Below are 15,227 nucleotides of genomic sequence, written 5' to 3' on the forward strand. Positions count from 1 at the left end.
GCGGGCGCGGACGCAATGCGGGGCGGGGCGGGGCCGTGGGCGACGCGGCGCGGGGAGGGGTCGCGGCGGAGGCGGGGGCGGGGCGCGGAGCCGGGCGCCGAGCCGCCGGGAGCGCCCGAGTAGCCACCGCCGCCGACGCCGTCGGGGGCCTGGCGCGCCCCGCCAGCCCGGGCCGGTGGGTGCCACGGCCGCCCGCGGAATATGGCGCCCTGTACGCTCTGGCGCTGCTGCCAGCGCACCGTGGGCTGGGTGCCTGTGCTGTTCATCACCTTCGTTGTCGTGTGGTCCTACTACGCGTACGTGGTGGAGCTGTGCGTGTGTGAGTACCGGGCGGGCAGCCTTCGGCCTCTCCTCAGCTTCCCCTGGCGCGGCCTCGGCGCGCCCGCGTGTGCGTCCGCCCGAGCCCGGCCGCGGGGCCCACTTCGGCCCGGGGTCTCGGGACAGTGTCCGTCTTCTGAGGTGGAGGGAGCGGCGCCCCCGGCCCGGCCTCTCTGCCCGGCTGTTCGCGGAGTTGCCGTGCCCTTCGCCGGGGTTCCGAGGGCTCTTCTCGCCCGGGCCCTGAGCGCGGGCGGAGCCGCCGCGGGTGCGGACCCGAGGTCCTGGCTCAGCCGCCGGCAGCTCCTGCCGCTCCTTCCCGGAAACTCGGGGCCGGCGGCGTCGCGCTGCTGGCCACCTCGGTCCCGAGGTCCCCCAGAACTACCCACTCGGTCGCGAGCACACAGCTGCCTGAGGGCCCTCGGGGTGCACTTCGAGGGGAGCCCCGGCACCGGGCTGGGTGCTGGCGGCGAAAACGGGGGGACGCCGCGGCACCCGCGGCGTCCTCCGCCCCGAAGCGCAGATGCAGACCCGCGCGAGCGAGCTCGCGTGAAATAAGTGGGTTAAAACAGCATTCCTACGAGGGAGAGACCGCTTTGGCTCAGCAGGTTTGAAGGAAGGTTTTGAAACAAACATGTCCACTTTCAAGAAAGTTGTTTTGTACCTGTGAAACATTAAATTCCTGCAAGTAGATCCAGAATAAATTAGTTGTGAAATACATATCAAACAGTAGTGGAGTTCGTCTGTTGAATGTGATTTGTTTAGTTTTGTCCTTTTGGATACCAAAATGTTTGCCGTAAAGGTTGTTCGAATCCATTATAAAACTGACTAGCTATAGGCATTTCTTAAAGCTGCTGCTTCCAGAAAGTGATCATGATCACAGGATTCTCATCAGCCTGTGGTGAGACTTTCCCTCACTCAGTGCTCTGAGGTAGGCATTTGGACCAGTCTTACTCAGTTCTGTCAGAAGATAATTCCCTCCCTCTCCCCGTTCCATAGGGATTTTGAAGTAAAGGTTCTGAAACTTTACTTGAAAATGTGCGTTTATGTTGAAATTGCACATTTAACCTATAGTTATCAAAAATATCAAAAGATGATATCAAACATGAAAGGAACATGAATGTGTACTGGTAGGGATAAAGGGAACTTTTCGTCTTTCTCTCCTTTAATCTTAGTGTCTCTGAGCATAGATGTCCCTACCTACAGATGGAGGAAATGAAAATGAGCAATAGGCCCTTTGGTTGGTCACATGAATGTTGAGTACTTGCAGAAAAGTGACCCACATCTTTCCACTCTGCATGTAAACTTAGTGAGCTAGCCAGGGTCCCTGGAACTGTGATTGTTTGGTCCATAATGGGGAGTTGGGGCGGGGCTAAGCGCTTGCCCTTATAGGAGATCAGTAAGACTTTAGACCCACCCTTTAGAGATCATCCGGGCTTCCCTGATGGCTCCCACGGTAAAGCGTCTGCCCGCAATGCGGGAGACCCGGGTTCGATTCCTGGGTCGAGAAGATCCCCTGGAGATGGAAATGGCAATCCACTCCAGCACTCTTGCCTGGAAAATCCTATGGATGGAGGAGCCTGATAGGCTACAGTCCATGGGGTCGCAAAGAGTCGGACACGACTGAGCGACTTCACTTCACTTAGAGATCACACCCCAACATTTCTTCAAGTTAAAACATTGTGCAACAACTGAGGCCCAGTGCTTGGCAGAAATTTTCAAATACTCAGTGGATTAAAGGTCTTACATAGAGCCTGCATTTACTACTAAGATACCAGCCTTGAACTAGGGGAGCTTTGGGGATGTCTGCAGTGTCACTGGACTTTATGGGGGCGCATAAACACTATCATATTGAACCTGTCCTTTAAACCACTTGAGTATATTCCGTGTTTTCATAAGCACAGATTGTCTTAACTGAGATATACCAATGTTTAACTTTATAGAAGCTTTAAATCGAGTGAGTGTGAGTTTTACTTAAAATGCTGTTTCAGTAATTTTTACAGGATTTTGTTTCTGGTGTTCTTTAGCCAACTACATGGGAGAGAATGATGATAATTGTATCTTAACACATGTTAATTTATTTAGTCCTCATAATAACAAAAGTGATTTGTGCAGGGTCATACAACTAGTAAATGGCATAACCAGAACTGGAACTCAAGTGGTTTAGCTCCAGAGTACCTGCTTTTATATTTAACTACTATGCAAGACTAGTGTACTTGATTATCCGGATCTAGACAATCGGTAGATTCCATTCTTATCTAATTATTTATATAAAGTAGTTTTCTCCTGAAAGGTAGCAGCTGAAGGTTGCTAAATATCTCAGATGGTAAAAAGGCGTGGCCCACTGAAGGGCATTTGAAAAAATAAATTGTTTATGAGAAGCCCTTGTTCCACCTCATCTTCTCTATCTTCTCAATTTTGTCGTTCCATACACACACACACACACACAGAAGTAGTGGTAGGAATAATATTGCGGATAAACTTGAGTAATAAGTGATGCATCTGAGATGGCCATCACAGGGGTGATAAGCAGAGAAGTAACAACTGAGTAGTAATATTGGTCCTTGATTTTAAATAAGCTGAAATTCTTTGATTTTCCCTCAAGGCTAATATTTGAGCATTCGAGGTTAGCTGTGCGTGGATTGACCAACTTTTCCAGTTTGGTCAAGCTGGTTATTTGCAGGGGAAGTGCTAATACACTTCCTCAGACTTTATCAGGTTGTTTGGAGCTGTTAGCAGTAGATGTGTAACTCTTGTTTGGCGTTTAGAGGATCTGAGAGTTTAAAGAGATTTTAGAGATGACCTAATTCAGTCTCTTTATTTTACTTCTGAGAAAACTATTAGTTGGAAGAGCTATATGATTTGTCCAAGGACAGATATTCCTTTTTACCTTTTTTCAGATAGAATATGTAGGATAGAACTGTAACCTCTGGGTCTACATATCTAATAATTCCTATGTCTCCTGTGTAATTTCTTCAGAGACAAGATAAATAGCTTAAACATTAACATTGAACACACTGTCTCCACACAGTTGATTCCAACATGTTCTACTGATTTCAAAAGAACCAGCTTTTGATTTCACTTATTTTTCTGGTTTTTTTTTTTTCCTGTTTTCTATTTCATTGATTTCTTATTTGATATTTCCCTTTCACTTTGGGTTTAACTTGTTCTTTTTGTAGTTTCTGAATTTAAAAATTGAAGTGATTGATTTGAGGTGTTTACTCCCCTGTACTTATTCCTAAATACTGCTTTATTCACATCCCATGAATGTTGATATATTGTATTTTCATTTTCATTCACTTAAAATTATTTTCTGGTTTCAGTTTTCACTTCATAAGGAGTAAAGTTTGTGTAGTTGGCAGTTACTTGGGGATTTTTTCTCTCTCTTTTTTTTTTTTTTTAACTGATTTCAAACTTAATTCCATGTGGTCAGAGAACATACCTTGTACGACTTGTCCTTTAAAAATATATTCAGGCTTGCTTTATGGCCCAGAATGTGGTCAGTCTGGGAAGTGTTTCACGTGCATTTCATAAAAATGTATTCTGTATTCAGCAGTGTTAATTTTGCTGTTTGTGCTGGGTATTCTATTATGTCATAATGCTCCATAAACGTGAATTAAGGCATGTTGGTTGATAGTGTGGTTCAGATCTTCTGTATTCCTGCTGATTTTCTATTTGTTCTAACGATTAATTACTCAGAGAGGTATAAAATAATAATTGGATTTGTCTATCTCTTCTCATAGGTCTCTCAGTTTTTGTATTTATGTATTTTGCAGCTCTGTAATTTAGCACAGGTAATATTTTGCATTGTTGTGTCCTCTTCATGAATTGACTCTTTGTTATTATGAAATGATTATTCCTGGTGATAGTGTTTGTTTTGAAATCTACTTTGGCAGATATTAACGTGTCCATTGATGTTTCTTTTGATTAGTATTAGCATGGTATGTCCTTTTACTTTAACCTGTTTACTGTAATCTTTATACTTAAAACGCGTTTCTTATAAGCACCATATCGTTGGGTCTTGCTTTTTTAACCCAGTCTGAAAATACCTGCTCTTTTGTTTTTTTGAATTGAGATATATTTGACATATAACATTCATTTCAGGTGTAGCATAATGATTTCAGATACACATATATTGCAAGGTGGTCATCACAAGATTAGTCAACATTCATCACTTTACACAGTTATAGCTGTGTTTTCCCTGTGATGGGAACTTTTAAAATTTACTCTCGGAGACTTCTGGCAGTCCAGTGGTTAAGAATCTGCCTTGCAATTCAGGAGATGTGGGTTTGATCCCTGGTCAGGGAACTAAGATCTCACATGCTGTGGAGCAACTAAGCCCACGTGCCACAACTAGCAAGCCTGTGTGGTCCAACTACTGAGCCCACATGCTCAACTAGAGAGTCTATGTGCCACAATGAAAGATGCCCCTTGCCGTAACTAAGACCTGATGTGTTCAAATAAATAATGTTTTTTAAAAATAAAATTTACTCTCGTAGCAACTTTCAAATGTAACAGTACTCACTGTGCTGTACAATCTCTGCCTTTTAATTGGCTTGTTTTGACCATTTTAATGTGGTTGTTGATGTGAGTAACTTTGTCTTTCTGTTTTTTAAAATAAGTCCTAAAATATTTAAATAAGTAAATAAATCTTATCTGTTTAACTATGTAGTTACCATTTTTAGTATACCTCATTCTTTTTTATAGATCTGTATTTCCAAGTCCTTATTGCACAATTCAGACTTACAGAAAGTAGGGAAAACCACTAAATCATTCAGGTATGACCTAAATCAAATCCCTTACAGTCGTCATACAGTGGAAGTGACAAATAGACTCAAGAGGTTAGATCTGATAGACAGAGTGCCTGAAGAACTATGGATGAAGGTTCGTGATATTGTACAAGTCAGGGATCAAGACCAGCCCCAAGAGAAAGAAATGCAAAATGGTTGTCTGAGGAGGCCTTACAAATAACTGAGAAAAGAAGAGAAGCGAAAGGCAAAGGAGAGAAGGAAAGATATACTCATTTCAATGCAGAGTTCCAGAGAATAGCAAGGAGAAATAAGAAAGCCTTCCTCAGTGATCACTGCAAATAGAGGAAAACAATAGAATGGGAAAGACTAGAGATCTCTTCAAGAAAAGCAGAGATACCAAGCAAACATTTGATGCAAAGATGGGCACAATAAAGGACAGAAATAGTATGAACCTAACAGAAGCAGAAGATGTTAAGAAGAGGTGGCAGGAATACACGGAACTATACAAAAAAGATTTTCATGACCCAGATAACCACGATGGTGTGATCACTCACTTAGAGCCAGACATCCTGGAATGCAAAGTCACATGGGCCTTAGAAAGCATCACTATGAGCAAAGCTAGTGGAGGTGATGAAATTTCAGTTGAGCCGTTTGAAATCCTAAAAGATGATGCTGTGAAAGTGCTGCACTCAATATGGCAGCACATTTGGAAAACTCAGCAGTGGCCACAGGACTGGAAAAGGTCTGTTTTCATTGCAATCCCAAAGAAAGGCAGTGCCAAAGAATATTCAAACTACTGCACAACTGCGCTCATCTCACATGCTAGCAAAGTAACACTCAAAATTCTCCAAGCCAGGCTTCAACAATACATGAACCGTGAACATCCAGATGTTCAAGCTGGATTTAGAAAAGGGAGAGGAGCCAGAGAGCTAATTGCCAACATCTGTTAGATCACTGATTACTGTTAGATCCAGTAAAATATCTGCTTCTGTGTCATTGACTACTATGCCAAAGCCTTTGACTGTGTGAATCACAACAAACTGGAAAATTCAAGAGGTGGGAATACCAGACCACCTTACCTGCCTCCTGAGAAATCTGTATGCAAGTCAAGAAGCAACAGTTAACAACATGAAACAACAGACTGGTTCCAAATCGGGAAGGGAGTACATTAAGGCTGTATATTGTCACCCTGCTTATTTAACTTATATGCAGAGTATATCATGCACAATGCCGGGCTGGATAAAGCACAAGCTGGAATCAAGATTGCCAGGAGAAATATCAATAATCTCATGATACGCAGATGGCACCACCCTTATGGCAGAAAACGAAGAACTACAGAGCCTACTGATGAAAGTCAAAGAGGAGAGTGGAAAAGTTGGCTTAAAACTCAACATTCAGAAAACTAAGATCATGGTATCCGGTCCCATGATTTCATGACAAATAGATGGGGAAGCAATGGAAACAATGAGAGACTTTATTTGGGGGGAGGGGGGTTCCAAAATCACTCCAGATGGTGACTGCAGCCATGAAATTAAAAGATGCTTACTCCTTGGAAGAAAAGCTATGACCATCCTAGACAGCATATTAAAAAGCAGAGACTTTACTTTGCCAACAAAGGTCCTTCTGGTCAAAGCTGTGATTTTTCCAGTAGTCATGTTTGGATGTGAGAGTTAGACTGTAAAGAAAACTGAGCGCTGAAAAATTGATGCTTTTGAACTGTGGTGTTGGAGAAGACTCCTGAGAGTCCCTTGGACTGCACGGAAATCAAACCAATCCATCCTAAAGGAAATCAGTCCTGAATATTCATTGGAAGGACTGATGCTGAAGCTCCAATGCTTTGGCCACCTGATGGGAAGAGCCAGCTCATTGGAAAAGACCCTGATGATGGGAAAGATTGAAGGCAGAAAGAGAAGGGGAGGACAGAGGATGAAAAATGGTTGGATGGCATCACTGACTCAATGGACATGAGTTTGAGCAAGCTCTGGGAGTTGGTGATGGACAGGGAAGCCTGGTGTGCTGCAGTCCACGGGGTCACAAAGAGTCAGACATGACTGAGCGACCCAACTGGCTGATTTCCAACTGGCACCATTTTCACCTGCCTCAGGGCTTCCTTTAACATTTATTGTAATTCAAGTGAGTTGGTGATAAATTGTTTCAGCTTTCTGTGGTTAAGAATCTACCTTTCAATGCAAGGAACATGGGTTCAGTCCCTGGTCAGGGAACTGGATCCCATATGTCTCAGGGCAACTGAGCCCAAGCACAGCAACTAGAGAGACCCTCACTGCAATGAAAGATCCCTTGTGCCACAACTAAGACCCAACACAGCCAAAAACAAATACTTTTAAAATGCCAAAAATACTTTATTCATTCACAGTGATTTTTTTTTGGACAACTTACCAAGTTATGCTTCCCTGATAGGTCAGTTGATAAAGAATCTGCCTGCAATGTAGGAGACCCCTGTTTGATTCCTGGGTTGGAAAGATCCCCTGGAGAAGGGATAGGCTACCCACTCCAGTATTCTTGGGCTTCCCTTGTGGCTCAGCTGGTAAAGAATCCGCCTGGAATGCAGGAGACCTGGGTTCAGTCCCTAGGTTGGGAAGATCCCCTGGAGAAGGGAAAGGCTAAAATTCCATGGACTGTATAGTCCGTGGGGTCACAAAAAGTCAGACATGACTGAGCAATTCTCACTTCACTAAACCAAGTTATGCAGTCATTACAATCATCCATTTTTATTACATTTTTTATCACCCCAGTCAGAGCCCTTGTGTCCATTGTGGTTAATTTCTGTTCGCATCCAGTCCCAGGTGACCGCTAATCACCTTTCCGTCTCTGTGTGCTTTTTCTGGACATCTCATATAATTGAAGTCAAACAGTAAATGGTCTTTTGTGTCCGGTGTCTATTACATTTTTTGAGGTTCATCTGCATTGTAGTGTATATCAGTATTTCTCCCTTTATTACCTACTTCACATTCAAATTTGTATTTTTCTTATTCTAAAGTTCAGTTTACTTAAAAATATATTTCCAGTAAGCCTCCATAAATCACTTGTGCATTGAATTAGACTATAAATAAAAACCATGCACTTTATTACGTTTATTAAAAATCCTGCTTTTGAGATTTCTAGTATGATTGGCTCCTGTCCATCTTTCTATCCACTAGAGAATCTAGTTACTAGTAGACTTTCAATAAATAGTGCTCAACTGAATGGAATTATATTCTTAAAAAGTTAAATATGGAAGAGGTACTGGACAACTTAGAAACCAGGTCAGACTGTTTGGAAGAACAAAGTTATGCCTTAGTCATGTAGATAAAGCTTTCCTTCTCTTCTGGTCACTTCCGCTTTGTGGCAAAGAAGACTTTGTGTGCTAAACTCCAGCCTCTAATATCTGTCTACTTGACATCTCTGTTATATCTTATCGGCTTATCGTCCAAAAGAAAACTTATCAGACTTATCAAACAAAATAAAACTCCTTTGAGTTTTTTCTGTCTCCCTAACTGTTCCTCATATCTTAGCTCAGTAAATGGCAGTTTCATCCTTTGAGTTCCCTGGTTGAAAAGTCATTCTACATCCCGCTGATCAGCAAATGTTGTCATTACCTGTATCACAACCCAGTTGCTTCTCACCACTACCACTGCAGGTGTATTCAAGCCACCATGATCTCAGTCTCGTGAAAAATATGGCCACAGTAATTCTCACTTCCTCCCAAGAAATGGAGCCTATTTGCCCACCAGTGAGTCTGGGCTGGCTTTATACTTGCTGTGACCAGTAGAACATGGTGGGAGTGATGGTGAGAGCTGGAGCCTCAATCTCAGGTGGTCCATGGGCTCTTCAATATTAGGGATGAAATTGTTCGTTCCCTACTGGTGGTGCAATAAAGGGGATCTGGGAAGAATCCAAAATGACTGTACTGTTTTAAAAAGTGAAAAGCACAGATATCTGATGGTAAGAGTTAAAGGATTTAAATACAGATGACCAGCAGACAAAAATGCTCAACATTGCTAATTATTACAGAAATGAAAAATCAGAACTGTGCTTCCCTGGTGGTTCAGTGGTAAAGAATCTGCCTGCCAATGCAAGAGATGTGGGTTCGATCCCTCACCTCACACTGGTCAGATGGCCATCATCAAAAAGTCTACAAACCACAAATGCTGGAGAGGGTGTGGAGAAAAAGGGAACCTCCTACATGTTGGTGGGAATGTAAATTGATACAGCCACTGTGGAGAACAGTATGGAGGTTCCTTAAGAAACTAAAAATAGACCTAACATGTGACCCAGCAATCCCACCACTAGGCATACACCCTGAGAAAACCATAATTCAAAAGGACACGTGTACCCCTATGTTCATCGAAGCACTATTTACAGTAAATAGCCAGGATATGTAACAGCCTAAATGTCCAATGACAGGTGAATGGATAAAGAAAATGTGGAACATATATACAGTCGAACATTGTTCAGCCACTAAAAGGAATGAAATAAGGTCATTTGTAGATGGTGTGTGTGGACCTACAGTCTATCATACAGAGTGAAGTAAGTCAGAAAGTGTTAGTCACTCAGTTGTGTCCGATTCTTTTCGACCCCATGGACTGTGGCCTGCCAGGCTCCTCTGTCTATGGAATTCTCCAGGCAGGAATGCTGGAGTGGGTTGCCATGCCCTCCTGCAGGGGATCTTCCCGATCCAGGGGTCTGTCCCGAGTTTCTTACCTCCTGCATTGGCAGGCACGTTGTTTACCTCTAGTGCTACCTGGGAAGCAGCACCCTTTTATCATGTCTTTCCCTCCTCACTTCATCCCTATCCTCTCACCCTGAACGTATCCTCCATGAAGTGGCCAGAATGAGCCCGTTAAGATGGATACCAGACTCATCACTCCTCTGATGAAAATCGTGGCTGGCTTCCTCTCTCGCTCAGTGACACTCCTGACCGTGGCCTCTTCCCCAGTGGCGTAACTTCCTCTCCATTCTTGCTTTCAGCTGTTCTCCAGCTGCCAGGCTGGCCTCCTTGCTACACCATGTTCCTTGTCGAGTGAGCGCAATACCTTCCTTACCTAGCCTCTCTGAGTTTGCTCCTGTGCTGTAAGATGGGAGTGGTGTCCCTTAATACTGTCATGGGAAGTCCTCAGCAGAAGAGGCTCTCAGATGTTACTGGGGCTAGGGAGAAGACTTAAATAGCCACTGGCATACTTTCTCTTGCCTTCCCTTTTCTACCAGGAAGTTGTTTTGTTTTTTGTTTTGCAATTAGAGTGACATTTCCCCTCACCGCTCCCCCCCGCCGCCCCCCACCAAGCCCACACATAGGCTGAATTAAGTGAAGGAGCACATTCTCGCAGATTTTTTAACTGCTGCATTTGAAGATGATATTGCACAGTAAGTTCCTGTTTTCCTTCTAGCTGTTGGTCATGTTGGGAGCGTGAGTGTAGGGGGTGGTTGTCTGGGAGTGGGGGCCTGCACACTGGGCCACCTGGGACTTCATGAGGATTAACACCTGAGCCTTTGCTGTAAGCCTGTCAGCTGCCCAGATTTAGATGTGCTGACACACGCAGCACATCATCTTGAGCAGATGGGCGCCTACACCTAAATGAGTGGAGAGTCACGAGCAGTGGTGACTCCGGTTTCATGAAGACAGGAGACAGACCCACGGGTCTTGAGGATAAAAGTTGTTTTTAGAACATGATTGCTCTCTGTTCTCTCACTCTTCCCAGTGCTGCGTTACTACTCACTCATGTGAACTTTGGCTCACCCAGTCAGAGTCATAGGAAAAATAGTTTTTTTAACATACTAGTTGAACAAACATGAGCTTACTAAAGGTGAAGTCTTCAGGGTTGCTTCTTAAACTAATTGCATGGAAAGCCTGTCATCAGCACCTGAAGGACCTAGTGCCGACACCCCAGGGTGTTAGCAGCGTGCGTCTGGTGTCAGTATTGAGAAAGGAGCGAGGGGCCATGACTGTGGGCGGCGGGACATACCTGTGTGCATTGCCCTCCATATTGCACACTCTCCAAGAAGCCACAGTGAATCTTCTGAGTGAGTGAGTGAAGTCGCTCAGTCATGTCCGACTCCTTGTGACCCCATGGACTATAGCCTACCAGGCTCCTCTGTTCATGGGATTTTCCAGGCAATAGTACTGGAGTGGATTGCCATTTCCATCTCCAGGGGATCTTCCCAACCCAGGAATTGAACCCAAGTCTCCCACATTGTAGACAGACGCTTTACCATCTGAGCCACCGAAGCTTGAGGCAAAATGCTCACTCCTCTGTGCTCCAGTGGCTTCATCCCTCACTCTTAATGAAATCCAGAGATCCCTGTAGCCCGGGAGGCCCTGGTGCTGCTGACTCATCCCTTCCTTCGCTCCTTCTGCCTCAGCACTGCAGCCTCTTTGCATTGATCAGGCCTCGCATGGTCCCACCTGAGAACTCTGTACCAACTGTTCCTTCTGCCTGGAGTGCTGTCCTCCCCATCCACATCCTAACTTCATGTTGATTTCTGCTCAGAGAGCCCCCATCGAAAGCATGGAATCAGTACTTATCTTTCACTCTTCCCTGACCCTGCTGTGTTTCCTCATAGCACTTATTAATCATTGATGTGCAGTCATTTGTGCTTCTCTCCTGAGTCATGTTCTGGAACCGAACATAGGCCCTCTATAATGTGTACTCTATAGATGCATTGAATGAGTGAATTGACTGTGTTGCTGCTATTTGCCTTGCTAGTGCAAGACGGAGAACTGGGATGTATTCACATAGTAGATGACCCACAATTTCAAATACACACACTCTCCTGACCTTAGAAACATCTCTGTGTTAGTTCAGCAGTGTAACAAACATCGAATGCTTACAGTGTTCCCTGTACTGTATTGAGGCTAGAAATTAAAAAATGGGTAGATGTACATGGTCAGATCCATGTGGACTTTATACAAGTCACTGTCTTCACTACCACAGTGCTCACTTGCACATTATTCATTTTAAGAAGTCCTGCTGTAACTAAGTATCCAACTGTTTAATCCAGTATTTTTCTATATTCTTTTTGCCTTGGATTTCTTTCATGGAACATCTGTTTCAATCCTTTTAGACTTGGACAATTGTTGACATTCAGGAAAGCTCCCTTAGTGCTGATGAGGGTGGCGAGAGATGAAGACTGAAGAGGCAGGTACCTCTGAAGGAAGTGGTGTTACCGGTAGATCTGAAGGGTAGTTATTGATTCCTTCTACTGTGTTACTAAATTGTATTAATACACTTAGGAAGAAAAATCATTATTCTATAGGTGCCAAAAAGATATTTAAAAGTCCACTATCCATTCCTGAATAGAAACACACACACACACACACACACACACACACACACACGGAATAGGAGTAAATGGATACTTTTCAAACAGAATTGCACACACAATAATCCTTAATCAGTTTGCACTAAAACCAGCAGTAAATACTTATCACTATGTCCATTGCTGTGTAACACTGTATTGGCAAAACCAGCTACCACATTCAATCAAGAGAGAAACAGCAGACGCTGGAAAGGAAGAGAGAAAGCTATTGCTACCGCAAACAGTTGACAGTATACATTGAAAAGCCAAGGGTCTCAGTAACAACAGAACACCTAAAAAAAGGAATTGAGTAAAATGGCAAGGTGTGAAATTAGCAAACAATACTCAGTGCTTTGTTTATATACACAATAACGAATAGTTGAAAATATGGTCAAAGAAAAGTCTGCATTCCCAAAAACATCAAAAAGATTAAATACTTAAGAATAATCTCAAGAAAAATGCCAGGTCTATAGGAGGAAAACATTCCTGACAAACATAAAAGTAGGCTTGAACAAATGGAAAGACTTTTCATATTTCACATTCATGAATAGAGCAACTTGGCATTACAGCGACTTTAGTTCTCCCCAAGGTAATGTCTAAATTCCAGTCCCAACAAAGTTGTTTTTTAAAATTTTTCTGGCACTAGACAAATTGATCCTAAAGGTCACATGGAAAAATGAAATAAGACCAGGAAACCCATGGAAGAGTGATAAAGAGGCCACACCTTACCTGATTGTTAAGCCACAAATGTCTATAATTAAAACTGAGAGCAGAGGGTATAAATGAGAACTCTCTCTACTTTTTGTTCAGTTTTGCTATGAACCTAAAACGTCTCTAAAAAATAAAGTCTGTTATAAAAATTGTGTTCAGTTGTATGGTATGATGTGTGGACAGACATACTAGACAATGGAACGAGTAGAAAGTCCAGAAATAGTTAATTATAGAAATTTAGAATGAACCATCTCCTCAAATTACAGAAGAGAAGGTGGGACAACTGGATAGATATTTGATAAGAGATAAAATCAGATCTGTATCTCACACTGTATTCCAAGATAAACTACAAATGGATAAAATCTTATTTTTTCTTTTTTTATATTGTACACTTTTTATTTTAAAATAATTTTAGACTTGTGAGAAACAGTACAAAGAATATTCCTTTATCCTTCATCCAGATTCCCTAAAGGTTATCATTTGCTGCATGCTTTATCATTTAATTATTCTGTCTCTGAAATATCTGAGAGTAAGTTACAGACCTCATGTCCCTTTGTTTGTAAATACGTCAGTGTTAGGGGCCTCCCAGTGGCTCAGGGGTAAAGAATCCACCTTCAGTGCAGGAGACAAGGGTTCGATCCCTAGGTTGGGAAGGTCCCCTGGATGAGGGCACAGCAACCCACTCCAGTATTCTTGCCTGGAGAATCCCATGGACCGAGGAGCCTAGTGGGCTGCAGGCCATAGGGTCGCAGAATCGGACATGACTGAAGTGACTTAGCACACACACATAAATGCATGTTAGTGTAATGTGCTAAGAACAAGAATGTCTTGGTCTCTTCAGGCCCTTATAACAGGATACCATAGACTGGGCACCTGTAAACATTTCTCAGGCTTATGGAGGCTGGAAGTCCTGGATCAAGGTGCCAGCAGGGGTCTGGTAAGAACGCACTTCTTGGTTTGGCCGTCTTTTCACTGTTTATCAATATGATGGAAGGAGTGAGGGATTGAGCTCTCAGTTGGACACAGATCCCATTCCTGAGTAATCACTTCCCGAAGGCCTAACTTTCAGACACCATCACACTGGGCATCAAGATTTCACATAGGAATTTTGGGGAACACAGACATGCAGTCTTTAGCAAAGAATATTCTCTTACATAATCAGAGTTATCAGAATCAGGAAATAAGCATGACAAAATGCTACTCTTTGATCTGTAAGCCTCACTGGGACTTCCCCAGTATCCCACGGAACGCTTGTTCTGACCCACAGGCCAGGCCAGTTAACACTTTGCAGTCAGCTGTCAACTCTCTGCAACATCCTTTGATCTGCAGTCTAGCTTTATGTTTCATGACCATGACATTTTTTAAGAGTACAGGCTTCTTGTGTATAATGTCCCTCAGATTAGGTAGGTTTGACATTTCCTCGTGTATACGTTTTTAGCATGAATACCACAAAAGGAATGCTGTGTCATTGGTTGTACTATCTTGCTATGCTATGCTAAGTCGCTTCAGTCATGTCCGAGTCTGTGCGACCCCATAGACGGCAGCCACCAGGCTCTCGCGTCCCTGGGATTCTCCAGACAAGAACACTGGAGTAGGTTGCCATTTCCTTCTCCAGTGCATGAAAGTGAAAAGTGAAAGTGAAGTCACTCAGTCGTGTCCGACTCTTAGCGACCCCATGGACTGTAGCCTACCAGGCTCCTCCATCCATGGGATTTTCTAGGCATTGCCTTCTCCATGTACTATCTTAGGGACTGTTTGTTTGGGTCAGCACTTAAGGTGGTATCACCAAGTCACCCTGTAAAGGTATATTTTTTCCTTGTAATTAACAAGTATTCTGGGGACTTCCCTGGTGGTCCAGTGGTTGAAGGTCCACTTTTCAATTCCAGGGACCCAGGTTTGATCCCTGTTCGGAGAACTAAGATCCCACATACCGTGGAACAACTTGGCCCACACACCACAGCCTGAGAATCCCTGTGCTGCAAAGAAAGCCCATGTACCGTAACAAAGGTCCAGCATGCCTGGCTAAGACCCAATGCAGCCAAATGAGTAAGCATTCTGGTAGACCCAGACAACCCCTACACATCCCTCCTTGAGGAAAGACTTGGTCAGTTGTGGTGGGCACGGTCAGCTCTTTGACCATGACTTGGCTCACCCAGG

At 43.5% G+C, this 15,227-nt stretch overlaps 1 protein-coding gene across 7 annotated transcripts in view; it reads left to right on the plus strand.

Moving 5' to 3' along the window:
• Nucleotides 1-31: 31 nt before the first annotated feature.
• ZDHHC20 (zinc finger DHHC-type palmitoyltransferase 20) overlaps nucleotides 32-15,227 on the plus strand; it is a 59,417-nt gene continuing 44,221 nt past the window's right edge. For 4 of the 7 annotated variants that reach the window (XM_069601684.1, XM_069601685.1, XM_069601686.1 and 1 more), the window contains exon 1: nucleotides 32-319. In XM_069601684.1, coding sequence (XP_069457785.1) covers nucleotides 202-319 — 118 coding nt within the window. In that variant the 5' untranslated portion in view covers nucleotides 32-201. The remainder of the gene's footprint in view (nucleotides 320-15,227) is intronic. The other 3 variants (XR_011259462.1, XR_011259463.1, XR_011259464.1) reach the window with 1 other exon arrangement.

Source organism: Ovis canadensis, chromosome 10 (genome assembly GCF_042477335.2).
Source record: "Ovis canadensis isolate MfBH-ARS-UI-01 breed Bighorn chromosome 10, ARS-UI_OviCan_v2, whole genome shotgun sequence".
Classification (NCBI taxonomy): domain Eukaryota; kingdom Metazoa; phylum Chordata; class Mammalia; order Artiodactyla; family Bovidae; genus Ovis; species Ovis canadensis.